Here is a 19,620-nt window from a genome sequence, read left to right as displayed (position 1 = left end):
CATAACAATTAAAACAGGTGGGTCCCAATCTCCTCTTGTCTTTAACTTAGATCTAGGTGCAGCCAGCAGGCTGATCTCAGAGACCTAGCAATTGCATGTGGATGATGTAGAAGACTAATAAATCCAAATCCAGGACATCTGATTATGAAGCGCTCTAAATGTGATAACCAAAACTGAACCCTAAATTTTACCAGCATGAAGAAGATCAAATCGGCGTCACAATGGACCTTATAGAGGACCCGGTGAGTAGTTTCGTAGTAACATTGAGAATCGATTCAGGAATAATTTCCTCAGGCAAAGCAATAATGAATTACATTAATCGAGATGTGAGAAACAAAAGAATGAACGGCCATTTCCAAATCACACTGAGACACAATATATGTGTCAATAAATGTGACACAATATATATTAACACCCAGGCGTTAGCTAAGCAATCTGCTTTCTTAACAGCTGTTTGAAATGTATATGAAAGGATCTGTATGACTAGTCTGTGGGACTATATGGTTACTGGGCAGAGGTATGAGTTGAAAGCAGAGGATCTTCTGGATAAAAATGCGTCAGTAAAAAAAAGATGTCTGTCATCCCCTTTATGTTTGTAGAAGAAGTTCTAAAAGTTTTGGTGCTCGTCTGACTTTTGCTTTGGCACCTTGACAAGGTTTATAACTGCATTATCTTTGAGAAAGGTTGACAGAGGGATAGTGATCACATTTACCTCATGAACATGAGTATAATTATTTTATATCAACAAAACTGAGATATTCTCAGTCTATTTTGCATTTACACTTTGTACTTATCACTATTTAGGAACTGTTAGAAGGCTAACATGCTAAAATTAGTATGGCTAATACGACTTTTAAGGTATGTTTTGACTAGGTGGGCTTTACTTTAGCCCTGGAAAAGCAAAAATTATTAACTGTACGCCAGATAATCAGTGGCAATGCAGCTTGCTCCTTTCAGGGTGGTCTTTGGTTAGCTGAATCACTCTTTCATTTAAAAGAGGCTATCCAGACATTATGCATTGCTGTTTTACCAGACTTCAAGCATAGTTCATTATCAAAGTTAGAGCTGAAAAGCTTTGTCTGATTTACAGCCACAACTACACCAATTAAACAAGGCAAGTCCACTGGGGAGCGAAGAATGATCTCCCACTCAGGCCGCCTGGAAGCTTGATGAAGAGGCACTGCTTGTCACAGCTTGCCTAGATTATCGAGGCACAACACAACATGACATGGCCATCCTAACAAGTCAACAAGACGGTTATTCAGATTGGAAAAAATGTAAAATACTACACGAGTGCATATTACATGCTGTCTTCTTACTGTGCCACAGCCTAATATAGCCGGATTTGTTTTAGGTTTTTAAGTTTTAGGGCTGATGTTAATACAGATTTTTACAGAGAGAAAAAAAACAGTGAGTACTCTCATATTCATTATATCAAAGCTATATAAAGGTTTAACTTTGCAAAGGTTTATTTCTCAAACTACCTGTTAGGACAAAACAGTACATATGTTTTAGTTGTTGTTTTTATTTTACTTTGTATAGCCTTTGCAGTAAGTGCGATTTAATTAGAGAGCCAGAAACTCAGCACATCACATGCTCAGCCAATTTCTCAGTTGCAATTGATGCAAATCAAGACAAGAGCTTCTGGTCCTGATTACTTACCAGACTAAAATGTAATTTTAAAAGGTTTGTGCAACTCATCACCATCCATTGGTTTACATCCATTTATCTCTCAATAAGTACTAACTGCTTCCTCATATCAATCAATAATATTTTTTTGTTGTTGTTCTTGTTTTGTTTTTTGTTCCTCAAAGTAAAGGAACATTTTATTTTGTCATGAGTGGAGTGAGCTTTTCCAGGGTAATAGTGCCTCCATCCATATGGCATGAATTGCCACTAAATGGATTGATGAGTATAAATTTTATAGAAATGTTATCTATACCCAGCTGAACATCTATGGAAGACATTGGTCCAATAAATCAGACAGTGCTTTCTCCCACCACTTAAACAGGACTCCAGTAGAATTCAGTGGCGCACTAATGTTTTTCTACTGGCACATGATGATCCATTTAGAGGTTGGTGGATGGGATAGGTATCAGATTGATACTTTGTTCCTATCCTCTAAGTTCAGTACGGAGCATAATGAATTGGGATACATTATTTATGTTTTGCTTTGTTTTTTCTTTGCTTTTTTTGGAAATGAAAAAAATATCCGCTATGAAAAATGTCTGAACCCTTTTGTGTTGACTGTCAAATCTATTTTTATAGCCTATAGCACATTTAAACAACAGTAAATAGAGAGAGAGGAACATTTAGAATTCTGAAAACCCAAATTTCAAAATACATGAATAACTGAAATGTGTGTTTGTTTTATTAAACTCATTAAAATGTGTTCAGAATTTGTCAGTTAAGGAGGCTTTATCTCATACAACATGACACATGCTCTCCACTCCGTAAGCTTTATAGCTTTAAATCGTGGCTCTCAATATTGGTATCGGCAGTAGTGGCCCTTTATTTACTTGATATTGCATCGATACTAAAAATTGTAGTACTGCATAGCACTACATTCCGTCACCTCACGAAGAAACTTTGTGTTGTTTTTCCTTTAAATTTGTTTAAAGCCCTATTTGAAAAATCAATGCTGCAATTCTTTATGTAACCACACGGGGTCACTGTTGACATTAAAATCTCCTAGGATACCGGGCCATTATCGCCGACTCTTTGCCGTAAATAATTCAGAGGACAAATCAACTTAAACACTGAACTATATATATACATATATATCTATATATATGTATATATCTCTATATGTCTTTAAACAACCTCAGAGTTTGAGAATGTTTACTCTTACTGGTCACCGGCTGTTAGATGACATCATGACTGGGCCTGCTACCAATTGCATACGGCTTCTCTTTCGCGCAGTAGTGTCTGGGAAATTGAGTCCGTACTCTAAATAATTCAAGCCCTCGTTCCCTTCTCCTGCACAGCTAACAAGATGCCGGCCGTACATCACAAACTGCTCCTGGAGGACGCTTTACAGGACAGTCCTCAGGTAGGCCTGCGTCTCTTTTCTCATGTTTGCGTACCCAGCTGTCTCATTAAAGGCGTTACGAGCGCCGAAGTTAGCTTAGCCCAGACAGTATCCAGTACCCGTTGTAGTCTGTTTCCACTGGTCGATGACAGTTCTCAATTGACACATTGTTACAAGAATTGTAATCCCCCTGTGAGCAGTAGCTGCACCTTCCAGTCATTTCTACAGCATGTCACGGTTATCTGTTTTTTTTGTGTGTCTCTGTTGTATTTACAAAGCTACCGCCCTTCTTAGGGATTCCATCTCTCTGCCAGAGATGATTTATCTGCTGTACATCCAGACCTGTGTCAATCACAGCCATATAGCTCCACCAGACTCGGTGTCCTGCAATCGTTTTATTTTCTAATGCCTTCAAGTTATTTTGATCTAAATTCTGTTCTGTAGCCCTTCTGGGCCTGATTCCCAGGATGTGGGAGGGGTTTCCATTATCGGACTCCCCTGGAATTAGTCAACAGTCTGCAAACAGGGCAGTGTTACTGCAAAAATAAGATGCCAAATCTTTACAGGGTACAAAACGCTTACACTGTGTACAAGTTATTCACCAAGTTCGGCATTCATTTTCATGCACGACCGTGGATGATGAATTCCGTCCTTGCTACATCTAATGCATCCTGTTTTCTGTAGTCTGTTGCATCACTCTTTCCTAAAGAGGGCTGACCTCTTTGGAGGTTCTGCTTAAGTGTAGCCCACGCTGGAGGGTCACTGTCTGCTTAGTGGTTTGCTTCCTCAAAACAAGAAATGGACCTGGCATCTTTGTACAGTAACACACATACAGCCAAACGTCATAATGTCTTGTTGGTGTGAAATGTCTCATGGTCCTTTTATTGGATAAGTCCGCTTGAGTGAACTATAAACAGACTTCACTCTCTGGGTGTGTTCCATTCTGCTTGAACTGCCCTACCTTGCTGCACCTGTTTATGGAAAACACTTCACCAGACAGGATTTTGTCTGTTTGCATATCCACCCTGCAGTAAAATACGTATGCCTTTAGTTTAACTTTAAGTTTTGCTTGAGTATAATCCGGCTACCCACATTTCTTGAGCTCAGTGACTTGTGTAGATTTTTATCTGACTTAAGGTTAAGACCAGTATTTATCATCGGAAGTACTTGTTTATTTACAGTATATCTGTTCTTCAAAGTTTTTTTTTTCTTTTTTCTTTTTTTTTCATTGGTCAGAAAACAGTTTTAAAAGTTTCCATTACAACATTCCAGGATGCTGGGCTTTCATATGGGTTTTCATGCAAATCCACCACAACAAAAAGTCACAGTGATATTTTTCACCTTGTGAAGTAACTGAGATCAGTTATCAGAATATTTAAGTTCTGTAAGTTAGTGGGATAATTGTTGGATAAGGTTTTTCTAATTATTTCACTTTGTGTTCAGCTATTCATGCCATTATAGTGTTCATCAGAAGAGTCTGTAATGTTTTTGTTTTCCCCCCCCTACCCACAGACTCGCTCTTTGCTCAGTGTGTTTGAGGAAGATGTGGGAATGCTTACAGACTACACCAACCAGCTGCTACAATCAATGCAGCGGGTGTTCGGAGCACAGGTACCAAAACAAATTACTGTCAGGCGCATGCTTGCACTCCTTTCCATTTGCTGTTTGGAACAGAGCCACATGTTCAAACACATAATAGGAGATTTTTTCCCCCCCTTATGTTTGTAGATGAACATGAGTTCTAATTTAACTTGCTGATTCTGGGGTTTTGCATCACTGAACAGCAGCAGAGTGTTGTGTTTGATTTGATTTGATTTAGGATGCCATTTGAGCTACTGTTTTTGATGAGAAACATACCAAACTGTAACACCATACTCTCAGCCCCACACAGAAAATTTGTCTCCTGTAGAAATGGAGCAGAAAACATTTGGTGTACAAGTTTGTTTTTGGCCTATATTTACTTTGTGGTTAAAATGTTGTGTTATTAATGTAACCCTGGTTCTCTGAGGTATCTCATTATTGAAGGAGCCCTCTTGTGTTTTTGCCAGCTTTTCAACAGATATTGAATCACATTGCACCCAAAAAACGTTTTTTATAAATGTTCTCAGTAAGTGAAAAAATGCATGATGTTAGCGCTTGAAGGAGTAATCAGTCCTTTTTGTTAACATGTATTTATTTTCCTTCTTTCGTTCCACCACAGAGTGAGATGGGACTGGCCACAGAGCAGCTCTCAAAGCAACTTTTGGAATACGAGAAGAAAGTAAGTAGGGTTCATATGCTTACTTAATCGTGTGATTGCACAAAAAAGATAGAAGTCTGTGTTATGACTACTGTCCATGTGGGCTATAGAGACTTTTTTATCATTTTGATCTGAACTTTCTGTCCGTGTGTGAGTTTGCATGTGTCCTTCCTCCTGTGTGCAGCAAAAAAACCCACAAATCTATTAAATCATTTAGGGAAACATATGTGGATAGTTGACCTTTGTTGGTAGACTTTGTTCTGGATTGCAGGGTGAATGTGAACACTTTAAAAAACAAAAGCAGCAGTGATCTGTAACTGCAGAACTTTCTTATCACTCTTATGATTAAAACTCAGCATCTTGACTTTAACTACTGGCTTTATTACCATCTTTGACCTTGTCTGTGTTTTCTACCATGACCCGGATGACCGAGAACCTACACAGATATCTTTGGCCTTGTTTAATGAAAGGGATGTGCCAGAAATCCTGGCAGAACAGGGTTGTTATTTAAAATGTGTCTCACAGCGAGAAGATTCTGGGTTTGAACCCCAGCTGGGGTCTTTCTAAACGGAGTCTGCATGTGCCTGCATGGGTTTCCACCAGGCTTTCTCTCAAAATCAAATGACATATGTGTTAGGTGAATTGGCGATTCGATGTAAGGTAGATAAAGTGCTTAGAGTGTTTTAATGTATGGTTAAATGTGGCTTGTGGTCTAAAGCACTTTGAGTGCTCCATAGGAGCAGAAAAGTGCAATATAAATGCCAGCCCGTTCCATTTCCTACACATTAAATAAATCTATGGCACATTACACAGTTTCATGGTCTAAACTCATTGCTCTTCCTTTTCTGTCTAGAATTTTGCCCTTGGAAAAGGTGATGAGGAGGTAATCACCACGCTGCAAAACTTCGCCAAAACTGTAGTGGAGGTGAGGCCCGCGATTGCAGTTTTTCTTGCTCTATGAGTATTTTTACACGTGGTGTGTGCTTGCACAGCAAAAGAGTGAGATGATGAACTATCCCGGAGTCTGTAGTTGCTTTTTTATCATGTTACAAAGGGTATTGCACCTGCGTTTCCCTAGCATGGCAGAGAAAATGAGCTCAATGAAAAGACCAGAGGACTTTTATGACTGTGCGACCGGAACTGATTGATAAGTGTATCTCACCGGATAGAGGAATACAGGGAAAGAGCAGTGGGCGGGTGGATGGATGAGTAGATGATGGAGTGGTGTGCCGGCTCACGTATATAGACAAAACGGATGGGCCTGTCACTGTCAGCCATGGGGGTCCACAAGCCTTGCCCAGTTTGCACTTATGACACACACCCATATGCTCAGAGGACACACGTTGATTGTTTGCTTGACCTTTTACCTTGTCATGCACAGGAAACAAATTTCACACTGAGATTAGGCCTAAAACTGCACCTAATCTTGTGAACTTTAGAACTTGCTAAATCGTCATGTGGCTTGTTGATAACCACAGGGAATAATAGCTGAATTTGTCTGATATGCAGCCCTGTTTCCAATATCAGAGTAAACAGTAAGCTTTATTATTCTTTTTATGAAATGTACTCTTCCACAGTATGGCTTTATTATGATGTAGGGGGAGGCATTGTCTGCCACAATGCCCCCATTTCACTGAAAATGCAATTTTCCAGCTTGCTGGCAAGAAATTTTACTGTAAATATTAAACCGAAATCCCTCAAGATGTTTGGGGGAGGCTCATCTTCTGTTTGTGTCCTTGCACGGCGCCTCATATGTGTAATCTGTTTTGTATGGTCCAGCTGAATGCACTCCACTCCGAGCTAGCTAACCAGATGGCTGACAGCATGGTCTTCCCCTTGATCCAGTTCCGAGAGAAAGACCTCACAGGTAGCTTCTGACAGACTTGGATTTTTTAAAAAAAAGCCCTCATCATAAAAACATAAGCAAAACCTACGTGATAATGCATTTTTAAATACCTGTTATAGATGTATCTCTAATAATATTTGTCAATTTTGCAGAGATAAGCACACTGAAGGAAATATTTGCCATTGGAACTGATGGTAAGCACATTCTTTTGCCAGTCTGAGAAAAGAAAATGACAGGAAATAGTTACTATCTGATGCTCACGGTCTTTCTGCTGTTCTGTGCAGAGCATGAGGCAGCTATGGTCAAGTACAGTCGATTGCCCAAGAAGAAGGAAAATGAGAAGGTAGAGTAACTGCCAAGTGCTTTCTTAGCTTCTCTTTCTCATTGATCACAAGCTGTAAAACGAGCACGCAACACTGTAATGCTCTCATTAATGCAGTGGGAGTCTTTTAAAAGCATTTGAAGTACAAATGGATTAAACTAAATAATCCTCTGCTTCCGTGCCTCCTCGTGGGAGTATGACTGTAACTACACTGCAGTGTATGCATTATAATGGGTGCAAAGATAAGACTCTTTTTGCTATGCTAAACACATCAACGTGTTTTCTTGGATGTATGAGATTGTGCTGCTGTGCTGCTTATTTGCATGTCCCTCTCCTGTCTGAATAGTTGAAGGCAGACTTGGTGAAGGAGGTGGCTTACACCAGAAGAAAGCAGCACCAGGCCTCACTGCAGTATTATTGTGCCCTCAATGCCCTGCAGTATCGCAAGAGAGTAGCTATGCTTGAACCAATGCTAGGCTACACTCAGGCACAGGTACTCAATCACCCCATCCTGTCATCATATCAGCATTCAAATTAAGTGCTTAAAAAGAGAGGGAAGTGATTCCTCATTAGACCAGATTTAGCTTTAAAGAGATGTACAATTTCATCCTTTTTAATAAATGCCCAATCTATGGGCACGTGAGCTGCAACATGCATGTGCAGTATGGTACAAAGTGGCTCAGTGTTATCTTTGATTTCGCAGATCAGCTTCTTTAAGAAAGGCTTTGAGCTGGTGTCAAAGAAGATGGACAGTTTTCTCGCTTCTGTTTCCAACATGACACAAAGGTAAGTCATATCCCATTCACAACTGTTTTGGTTTTGGGTGGTGAGGTTTATAGCGAGTGATGAAATATGGCTTTGGAGCAAGTATTATGGAGTATTGATGCTTGTGTGTGACTGGAAAAAGAAATAATGTTACTATGATTGTTTTTGTGCTCTACATAATAGTGTTGAATGATTTTTTTAAATGTCTTTGTATTTAAATGCTCTGTGGGGGGAGAAAAAAATTTCTGGAGCGAGTTTAGATGGATTTCGGTTTTCCATCTCAGCATCCAGGCCCAGCTGGACTCAGAGGCGGAGGCCATGCGAGTGTCCCACAGGGAGCTTCTGTCTGTGGAAGACACTGTCTACATGCCAGATAAGGACACAGAGCCTGTCAATCGCACGCTTATCCAGAAGGCTGGCTACCTCAACATTCGGAAGTAAGATTAATTACACTCATTATGGCCCTATCTGAAAATCTAAGGACACTTCCTACTCACTATCTAGTCAATATGTTAAAGGATGCCACGAAAGGAAACAACCTGAAGTGGCATTTCCAATTTTGTCAGGAAATTAAATGCGGTTCAGTAGATGGTGCCATTGATCCATGGTGGCTCCGGGAGATTTCGAATGCATAAATTACCAAACACAACCAGAAAATGATTTTTTGCTTCTCTCTCTCTCACCAAATACACTTAAAAATAAGCCCGAACATGGTAAACAGTAAGTCTGTCACAGCAGACAAGGTGTGTCAGCTAACATGTTGACAGTGTGCGCTGTCAGCTTATACTAGACTAGATGTATGGCAAGGGAAACTTCCTTAATGGCTTCAAGGGATAAAACTGCTGCGTAGCTCGCATTGTGATTTACTGAAATGTCAAAGCTGTCAAACTCTGTCTCTCCCTCATATACATCCAAAGTCTTTGACAAATGTCTGTGACACCGGAGAAAAGGTTTCCACAGAATGCCATTCTGTTTAATGACACACACTGCCAGCAGCCTCAAACGCTTGTCAAATAGAGCTGAGGCCAGAAAACATTTTCTGTTTCAAATGGTTTCTCAGTATTAAGGGTCTGAGTCACCCAGGGCAACATGAGCCATACACTTAAGTATTTATCAAAGGACATTTATTTGGAAATATTTGGTGAACAGAGCGTACAAAATTGAAGGTTTACAGATGCGCAGTTGAAATGAGTCATGCACGTATAGATCAGTTTTGAAATGGGGTGACTCAGAGTTGAATTACATCCTAGCTTCGTTTTAATTGCATATACAACATTAATAGCCAAAACAAATTTAGAGCCAAAATAAAACAACCCAAAAATAAAAAAAGAAGACAACTCAGGATCTACTTCTGGAATCAAATGATGAGCGGGGAAAAATTGTTGGTGTGAAAATGTTATTAAAATAGTTAATCATGGTTTCAACAATGGACGTGCAGTTCGTGTTTTAGATTCTCAATAAAAATTCTTCACATTACCGAAGACGAGACATTAAGTGCATGCTAAAAAAATGACTTCTGTACAATTACCCGAACTCTAATGAATATCGCTGACCACAGCAGATACGTGCAGTTTTGTTCTAATCAGTTATTGCTTTTAAGTGCTTTTTTTGGAGATGGATAAGAAGATTTCTGCCTATTAAAAACAAAAAAATGTAAACAGTAAAAAGAAAAATACCAAAATGACAGGAAAATGGAGTTCTGTGAAACTTCTCATAGTTTTCAGGTAACAAGCATTCATGAATATATAATAATAATCGGTAATGAACATTATCCTGTTTGTATTACCACAGCAATATTCCATAAAAATGCAATGAATGGATGAAGTAATTAAGTGTCTATCATGTAGGAGATGTTATTATTAAAATGTGAGCTCAGGTGGGCTGTAAGCGACTCATAATTAAAGCTTTATCAACAGCTTTAAGCTGCATGGATTGAAAATTAAAACGAGGTGAATCTTTATTATTCAGAGAAGGTTACCCGCCTGTCAGATCTTAGCTCAAGTAATGCCAGGAATTAAGTAGTAGGTGCCCTGTTTGTGTGCTCATATATCTGGTTATTAAATATTACTATTGTTTCAATGCAGGAAATAGCACCAGCTAATAGATGAGCACACAGTGTCTTTTTTTAAATCAGAAATCTGTCATGTCTTCAACATTTATAGTTTTCCAAAGGTATGCAAACTCACTATCCATTATGATGGATTTTGAGCAGTGATTCTAATCATCAGGTGTGTTTTGAGGGCCCACTGTTTGTGCTGTATAATATGACCTTGTGCAGGGCTTCTGGCTGGCTGCTGAATACACATCCTCCATTGTTTGTAAGTGGGAAACTTGTCTGTAAACATCTATAGATCTGCTGCTACAAGTATAACATCTGTTTATTTCTTTGCTCTCAATGTACGTAACAGAGTAGACAACAGGCGATACAGACAACAACTACACGTATAGCATATTTATATTTATATATGCAGTGGTGCAAGATGTTGGAATAAAATATGGAATAAATAGGGGATGAATGGATAAAGTTAACCTACCGCTGCACGTGCATCTCAGTTATAATAACATTATGAATTGCAGACTAGTTTCTGTGTTCGATATATTTTCCAAGAGACATTTTTACAGGACTAGTTCATCTATATGTGTTTTTAAAGCGGCTCATATAAATTTGTCCTGTGGCAAGTATTACTGTAGTCATACAACCACTGGGAGTTGTTGCACTGAATCATGTCTTGCCTTTGTCTTTGTACAGATGGGATAGAGGTCCTCTGGGGCCTATATGTTGACATATATCATTGATTTGTGAAGACTGTTTAATAACGAGCTGTGTTTGCTCTTTCATACAGATAAGTCTGACACAGTAATTTTACTTCTAGAATGTAAGGTCACTAAAAAAACTAAGAGATCCCTCTGAGGCGCAGATTAAGAGACTAATCTCAGAGGTCACTGGGTCATTATGACCTTTGAGAAATTACCAGATGGAGAGGCCTGCTGTAAAGAATAAATAAAAATCGTCCACTTTGTTGTTCAAATCACCTCGAAGCTAATTGCATACATGCATACATATAGTATCCATTATCTTACTTTACACTTACGATCTGGATCTACATTTATGGCTTTGATTCAAACGCTGTTTCTTCTGTTTCTTCTTTTTCTTCCCCAGTAAAACAGGCCTAGTGACCACAGCCTGGGATCGTCTGTATTTCTTCACCCAGGGAGGGAATCTCATGTGCCAGCCGCGGGGGGCTGTAGCAGGAGGCATGGTGCTGGACCTGGATAACAGCTCTGTCATGGCGGTGGATTGTGAGGACAGACGCTACTGTTTTCAGATAACCTCCCCTTCAGGAAAAACGTATGTACTCTTTTTTTAATTTCTCCATGTTCAGCAGTGAGAATAATACACAAACATTTTAATTCTCTCTGTTATTATTCCTGTCTCTGCAGGTCAATGATTCTACAAGCCGAGAGCAAAAAAGAGTATGAAGAAGTGAGTGAAGGGGCAGCTCAAACAGCTCCATTTGACCTTCGTTTTTGTTTTACATCCACTTCACGAAGCTATCCGCTGCTACGAGTATCTGTCATAGAACAATGGAGAGACTGTCAAGACTCATTTGTGTGTTTTTGTATTAAGTTTTGTGCTCGGACACAAGTGACTGGCCTGTCACAGCTGGTATCAGTCAAGGGATTTCACGCTGTGCCTGAGCTAGATGAAGCCTTAATGTAGTAATTTCTGTTTCTTTCTCAGTGGATTTGCACTGTGAACAACATCTCCAGACAGATCTACCTGACTGACAACCCAGAGGTAAAGATTTCGTACTAACCAGCACAGATACACACTGTTTAAATAAAAAATAAAATAAAAGACGATTAACCAGTCATTTAAGGATAAAATTTTAAGACATTAACACACATCAAGTTAACACATTAACTGGTGAATGTTTAATCTATTTAAGTAACATAACAAGTAATGATTAACAAACCTTTACTCCACGACCGTCACGCCCTCACAGTATCTCAGTTGTCTTTGCCTTGAGAGCTATTCAATCCCAGAATCTTGTATATTTGCTTTGCAAATGTTTATTCTTCACATTCTCTAATGATGAAATAACTAGAGCTGCATCCAAAACTGCCCTCACTCTTATGCGCTTACTTTTCATCCGTGGTAATCGTTTGGGGGGTTTCACGTAGATTTCAGACACCGTTAACAGATGCACTGTTATAGACCTGGAAATTATGGTTTTATCACCTCAGGAGCAAGATTTCAGGATTTCTAGTGAATAGCTGTTGGACTGAGTGAGGTTTTTTTTCCGAGTTTGAGAATTTTTGAGTGGGCTGGATAGAATTACCAGAAGAGCTGGTAATGAAGTTAAGCGCGCCAGGCAGCAGATGGAGAATGATTTTCGACGCAGCTTCTCTTGTTTATCTAATTGTTAAAGTTGTGCAATTTGCCTCCGTTCTCTCTCCCAACTCAAGTGTTCGTGGAGAGCTGCGTGACCTCACCCTCATTTTTCTCGTCAGTGATGTCACTTTTGTTAATTGTTTGGTGGATTTTTCTTAATTAGAGTGAAACCTCTTAGTGCAGTGAATAAACCTGCTCTCCAGTATATCCTTTACGTAAAACATTCTCGACAGAATTTGGTCAGGTTTTTTTTCTGATTTACTAAAGCAGGATTTCTAATTATTATTCAGTGATTGGTTTCTTTTTCCAGTTAGCATTCCACCTTACTGTAAATAATTACGTCCCTCAAATCCTATACGTAATTATATATGAACTAAACAACAAATAGAAACCAGGAAACCATCTGCTGTTTTTTAGGGATGCCACTAAATAAACTGCTTATGGTACACAGAGTAAACATGAGGTTGAGAAAATACACTGAAGACAATGAGACAAGTACTTGGAAAGTACTTGGTTTTAGGATCATTTATATTCGCTAAATGACTCAAACTACTGGTATGTGAGATACTAAAAAGTCCCTGATTTTTTTTATATTAGGCTGTGGCTATCCGACTGAACCAAACCGCCATCCAGGCAGTGACTCCCATCACCAGCTTTGAGAAGAGACAAGACGGCTCACCCAACCCCGACAGGTCAGGCATGTAGCTTATGTGAGAGTGTATTCAGAATCCTACATTCAGTACTGCATAACAATCCAAAGCTTGTAATGTAATGCTTCGTGTCATGGTGAAAGGACAAACAAATGTTTATAGGGTGATGAAACATGCAGTTTTCTTAGTTCTGTGCTTCAAAAGCTCCTGCAAATGAAGTCGGGTAACATTAAAAAATAAAAAAGTGCCACTGAGCTTTGGAAATGTGGCCAAAGCCAAACATCTTATGCATCCCTGTAAATACCTGTTGTTGAACAGGGTTCTTTTCCTCAGATTAAGCTTTGTGTTTTCTTTTAAACAGAGGAGGGAGGGTTTTGTTTGCTGTAATCTTTCCTTCTGTTCATGCTGCTTTTAAAGCAAATTAAAGTTTAAGAATTGGTGGAAGACCAGAAATACACTCTGAAGTCTGTCTTAAGTAGTTATCTTTCATTGTTAGGATTTTCAGTGTGAAATCCTCTCTTGAGGATTGTAGATTTTTGCCCCCTCCCTGACACTCCATGAATCATTTCACGGCTGCTGCTGACTGAAGTATTAGGTTCACATTTTTCCAATCTGTCTTATCCTTTATTGGTGGGGGGTGGGTGGGTGCGTTCTTGGTTTATTCCTTAGAACTCATCTTTATTTTGTCTCATTCCTGCAGAGCTAAGCCAGGAGGTGTTCATACTACCAGCAGTGGTTCTCAGAAAACAGGAGTTGCCCCAGAACCAGAGGACCTAATAGCCCCGGGGACGCCCATTCAGTTTGACATCATGCTGCCTGCGTCCGAATTTCAGGACCAGAACAGAACTGGGGGGAGGTGAGAGCCCAGCTGAGACAGGAAGTTTGTGTGGGTGCTTGTTTGTGTTTTTGCAAAAGACAGGGGCGAGTTACTGGTGGGCGATGACACTAATTTCCTAAATGTTGGTCTCATTGTGGTTTTTACGTCATTTCCAGGAAGCAAATAGCTTCGTAATTGTGTAGCGCAGTGCTTTAATTGTTTTTTTTCTTGCTGGTGTGTGCTCCCATCCCGACAGACGCACAAACCCATTTGGAGAAACAGAAGACGACTGTTCGACAGAGACTGATGGTAACAATTTCCTGTTCTAAGTGCACTTTAATAGTCCACTCTCTTTCAAGTACTTTTTAAGTTCACCTTAACCTCAGTGTGTGGTTGTCATCGGTCAACTTCTTTGTTCACTGTCCTTGTGCTTTTATTCTGCTGACATATTTAGCTTGCGATGTTTGTCTGTCTCTGCAGACTCCCTGCTTCAGCAGGTATTCGCTGTGCGCTTCCTGGGCTCCATGGCGGTTCGCTGCGGCGACAATCAGGAAGTGATCTACGAGGCCATGAGGCAGGTGCTGGCTGCCCGAGCCATTCACAACATCTTCAGGACCACAGAGGCCCACCTCATGGTCACCAGCAGTAGCCTCAGGTAGACTTTCAGCACAATTTTAATAAGTTTTACATCAATATGAACCTGCTGGAGACAGATATGGGGACTTGTTTTGAGGCACTTAGAAAGTTCTTTTCAGTGGTGCAGGTACATGTGCAAAAAGGTAAAAAAAAAATATTCATAGTGTTTTTCTTTCAACTCATGGTTACCCTGATTCTTCCAATAGTTTCAACACCTTGACAAATATTTTTTAAACTTTAATTTTAGTTTTTATTACACTCAGCTGCAAAATGTTGACAAAGTATTGTTGTTAATCTGCTGTGTGGGCAGCCAGACGGGCAGTGTGGACACCCAATTTTGTGAACACGAAAAGTCAAGAGCGCAATGATGTAGGATTGTCAAGTTGATAGTAAAAATCAATTTCAAATCGCAGGTCAGATTTTCTGAAAATCTTGTAAACACATAAAACAGAAAGATGCGACCTAGTCTGTGCATCTACTGGGAGGCTGAGGCTAAGCTGAGACACTGGCGGTTGTCAGTGTTTTTTATGTATACATTTACTGCATTAAAGCCTGAGTGACATAGTCCGGTTTGGACAGCTACATCTGTTTCCTGTAGCCAGGCACGCCATGCAAAGCACTTATTTAGAACTTGAAGTTCCTTCACCTTGTGCACGCAAATCCAAGTTGTCTGTAGCACCAAGGCAGCACACGTCATTTACATAAATTTAAATGTATTGAAGTTAAGTGAGAGCCATTGAAAAAAGAACAAACAAACAAAAGAATGCTAGGGCGTTCCTGTGGCATCTTGACAATCTTAAAGTTGGCAAGTTGCCGTAGATCATTGCCTGAGGTAAACTACAAAAAGAACCTTGAAGCAGGAACCCTGTGAAGCATGAATATTGGCAACAAAGAACAAACTTTGTGATGCTGAATTGCTACGTAACCCACGGCTGCTTTTTTTTTAACACTCTCAGAATAGAAATCCTGAGTATGACTTCAGTGTTTTTGTGGTTTGTTTTGTTTTTCTCAACAGGTTGATAGACCCACAGACTCAAGTTACAAGACTAAGTGTAAGTATCACAACAGGTATCACAGCTGCTCTTTTATTGAGCTCTGTCGGGTTTTCTGTAGTTGAACTTCTTTAAAAGACACTTCTCAGTTTTTATTTTATTTATTCTCAGTTCCAGCTTGGAGAAGTGTGTCAGTTCGCAGCCCACCAGGAGAATGGCAGGCTGATGGGATTTGTGGTTGAAGGCAGAGACTGGAGCGATGGAGACGAGGAGGGAGAACCATCGTTTAGCGCCTTCGTCTTTGAGAGCAACACGGAGGGCGAAAAGGTTCACAACCCAGAATCAACAACTCTGATAGGTTTCAAGTAGAAGAACATGTTAAATGTAATATATAATATCAACACACTATATGTGATTGTCTATTCACAGATATGTTACACCATAAACCTGGCAAAGGAGATTACAGAAGCTAAGAAGGTAATGTCTTAAAAAATGTAAAACTTTAGATCTTTTTGCTTTAACCTTTAAAAACAACCAATATATGTTTTGATTAAGATTATTATTTCTTGCTATCAAACATCAAACCATGATCCTGAGTAACTATAGCCAACAAAGCTGATGAAAGTTGGGGAAAAAATGGTATAAAATAAATTAAGGATATTGTTCCTCAGCAAGTCTGTTTAACATTTTTAAGGACCCGGAAGCCCTGGCCCAGCTAATGAAGAACATGCCTCTGACCAATGATGGCAAGTTCTTGCTGCTTGAGCCTGAGACGGGTGACACGACCGAAGGAGCAGGACAAGAAGATCTGGAGTCTGAGGCCTAGTTCCGGTTAGATTATTCTCCCACTTAACCACCCCCAAAAAAGATGAGCCAACCAAAACCAGGGCCACAGCTCTGCTTTTGCCCCAGAGGTTTCATTCTGACGCCCAGCCCTAACTTTGGTACTGTGACATCAATATTAGATAGGCCACATCCACCGACCCTCAGTAACTACATCTCTCTATCTCTCTTTTGCTGTGCTAAAATCTTAAGATGTTGACATGGGTTTGACCACACACACACACACACACACACACACACACACACACATTAAAAAGACAAATTGAAAAAAGAACTTATTTTCGCCCGTGCTCAGACTGCAACATGAGTCTTTGCATTTGGAGTTTGTCGCACATCAAAAGGGACAACACATAGATACTGGATGCGTTTTTATCGTCTCCTAAAATCCCGAGCCGTTTAACAGAGTGGTGACTCATTTTCTTTCAGTTTAGGTTTACATTTATTTTTAGGTTTACATAGTTTGAAGTGGTTTTTTGTGTTTGGAGAATTTAATCCCTTTACCTTACTTTGCTTGTTAACACGTATGTAAGGCTCTTACGCAAATACTTTGGCATTCATTTCTTGATTATTTATGAAAGAAAACGTTACTGCACTTTGAGGTTTGTGTTTGTGTAACACCATCAAATTACCACCAAATGTACTAATTGATAGGATTTGAGACTTTTATGATAGTGTAGGGTAGTTGAAATGACATCAGTTCCTTTTGTCCTTAGAGCAGTCGCTCTTGCCTAGTTTAATATTTTTATCCTTTTAGCCTCGTAATGTGTGCCTCAAAGCAGGGTACACACTTGGCAAAACATTTTCTTCTCGGCTCTCTTGCCACTGTGAAGTTAGACTTGGCACCCTGGCTATCTTAAGCCTTCCCACTAAACTGAATTACTTTTATGCTCGACATTTTCCTCAGCTACCTATGTAAACAAGTTCTAAGATGATTTGTATGTCAGCGGGAAACGGCCCAGAAACGACTTCACGCTTGTTTCCCCAAAAGCCCGAGTAAATATGATCTGTCTATGTATGTTTAACCAGAGTCAATATGCTAGGATCTATTGCAGTGCATGATTAAATAATGGCATTCAATCTAGTTCCCTCTGCAGAAGATTAAAGCTTATACTATGAGCACTGAGCCGTAACGCTAAAAGAGAATCAACTCAACTGTCACAGTCCACAGTGCACTTGTGAGGGGGGAAGCAATTTGCTCTTCTTTACATATGAATGCTAATCAGAGCAGAACAACTAATGGCAACGCAACCTGTGAAATTCATCGCCCCCTCTGGATGCCAGTGCAGTTTTGTTCAGTTTCAGTCCGTTTGAGCTGTGACACAAATCTTGATGGACAGCGGCAGCCTATGCAGTGTCAGTGTGTGACCGTGTTTAGAAAAGGCAAAGGTGAAAAGAAACTGGCTGGAAGTAGAACTTGAAAGTTGCAGCGTGGTGACCAGTGCAATTTGTTTGTGCCAGAATCGCCGTGCCAGAAGCAGAAACATGTCACACATTTTATTTAGAACTTGGAGCTGCACTAACAAAAATTGTTCGACTGCTCATCACCCTACGCATCGGAATTACAAGTTTGATCTGCAAAAAGAATTTCTTTTTGTTTTCTTAGAGGAAGAGGAAGTAAAAACAGACCCTCCTGGTTTACTTAACCAACCAGGTAGATCTTGTTTGTATACAAAAATCAACACCCACTCACTATGTAGCAGATGGTAATTGACAGACTAATGCTTCCTTTCATTCAGGTCAGAAATCCCTAAATTGAACATTTTAAACTCGAGCTGGAGACGTTCCACATTGATGTCAAGCGTAAATACTCAGCATGAAACACTCAGCTTCTTACAGCAGGCAGCATTTTAATATTTATATCATGGATACATTCGAGAAAAGGAAGATATAAAAAGTCTGTTAAGAACATTATATACAAACTAGTGTCCTATCAAGTACATGTTTAAGATGGCTTATGAAACTTACTAACCCAGGCAACTTGTAAATAGGACCAATTTGTGATGCTATCTCATAATCATGAGATTCTCTCATAATTTAAACCCATCTAAATAAAAGTGGGCTGCACCAAACAAAAATGTTAATTGGGTTAAATATACCAACCAAATGAAGAATTGCATGTTTGGATTCACTGGGAGAGAGCTAATTGATTAGTTGGTGCTGATGTTTATGGCATGTATTGATTCAGGCAGTAAACACGTAATGAGGATTACAGATCACCTGTCAGAAATCTGCAGTAGTCAGAAGCACATTCAAGCTCACCAGAGCATTAGAAGAGTGAGTCTCGCACTTCCAAGGGAACAACTGCTATCTGGGCAATTTGTCAGAGTAACTTTTTTTTCCCCTTTTTCTTTTAATGGCTGAGTTCCCAGAGTTGACTCATGAACTCGTGGTGTCGCTTGTAGCCAGAAGAATACACACGTAAACACCGACTCTGTTCCAGGAAACCAAGCACATTTCCCTAAACGTCAACTAACTTTGTAGCCTGATTGGAAACTCCAAACTGGCAGGCTGTTTGATGCCGCATAGATAAAACAGTTTATCCAATATCCTCCTTTCTCAGGGGACGGCAGAGGCACTTTAATTACACCTTTACTAAAAATGTGCTTAGTGCAGTGGCCAACAGTGAGTAGTTTGGAGTTTGATGATTCACATATAAGCGGATGCCTGTGCTTTTGCTGAGCAGTGGCTTAATTGGTGAGATTTGCTCTAAATGTTTCTACCCAATCACAAAAAGAAATCTTAGTGTATAGAGGCTGATGCAGCCCATTATGCTCATTACAGCTGCATAGTCTTGACATATTCTCTTGTTATAAGTAATGCACAGTCAGTAAAAATGTGGGTTATGAAGTTGTAGAAAATACATTTCTGTAATATAGCAAGGACTGCATTTTCTCCCTTTTTTTTCCCTGTCTTTTTGTAAAAGGCTGAAGTTGCCACTACCCGTACAGCTTTGCACTTAATTTGTCCTAATTTTCTAGAACTGTGTAAACATGCATCCTTTAATAAACATGGGTCATTTTTCTTACTTGTTTAAATGTTGTTTTCTTTATCCCACAAAAGAACTTTAAAAAGTACAACACAGA

At 39.7% G+C, this 19,620-nt stretch overlaps 1 protein-coding gene across 1 annotated transcript; it reads left to right on the top strand.

Annotated features, from left to right (window-relative positions):
• The first annotated feature begins 2,843 nt into the window (after positions 1–2,843).
• Positions 2,844–19,562, top strand: appl2 (adaptor protein, phosphotyrosine interaction, PH domain and leucine zipper containing 2). Its single transcript, XM_063479315.1, has 21 exons — positions 2,844–3,052; positions 4,544–4,642; positions 5,232–5,291; positions 6,124–6,195; positions 7,050–7,137; positions 7,269–7,310; positions 7,401–7,459; positions 7,785–7,931; positions 8,142–8,224; positions 8,488–8,640; positions 11,364–11,552; positions 11,645–11,687; positions 11,946–12,002; positions 13,197–13,291; positions 13,950–14,105; positions 14,323–14,375; positions 14,547–14,721; positions 15,718–15,754; positions 15,866–16,021; positions 16,124–16,171; positions 16,389–19,562. Exons 1-21 carry the CDS (start codon positions 2,996–2,998, stop codon positions 16,518–16,520), a joined length of 2,001 nt encoding a protein of 666 aa, XP_063335385.1. The 5' UTR covers positions 2,844–2,995; the 3' UTR covers positions 16,521–19,562.
• Positions 19,563–19,620: the final 58 nt, after the last annotated feature.

The sequence above is a fragment of the Pelmatolapia mariae genome, linkage group LG7, assembly GCF_036321145.2.
Source record: "Pelmatolapia mariae isolate MD_Pm_ZW linkage group LG7, Pm_UMD_F_2, whole genome shotgun sequence".
NCBI lineage: Eukaryota > Metazoa > Chordata > Actinopteri > Cichliformes > Cichlidae > Pelmatolapia > Pelmatolapia mariae.
Note: the sequence above shows the minus strand (reverse complement) of the source record. Positions and strands in the feature narration are given on the sequence as shown.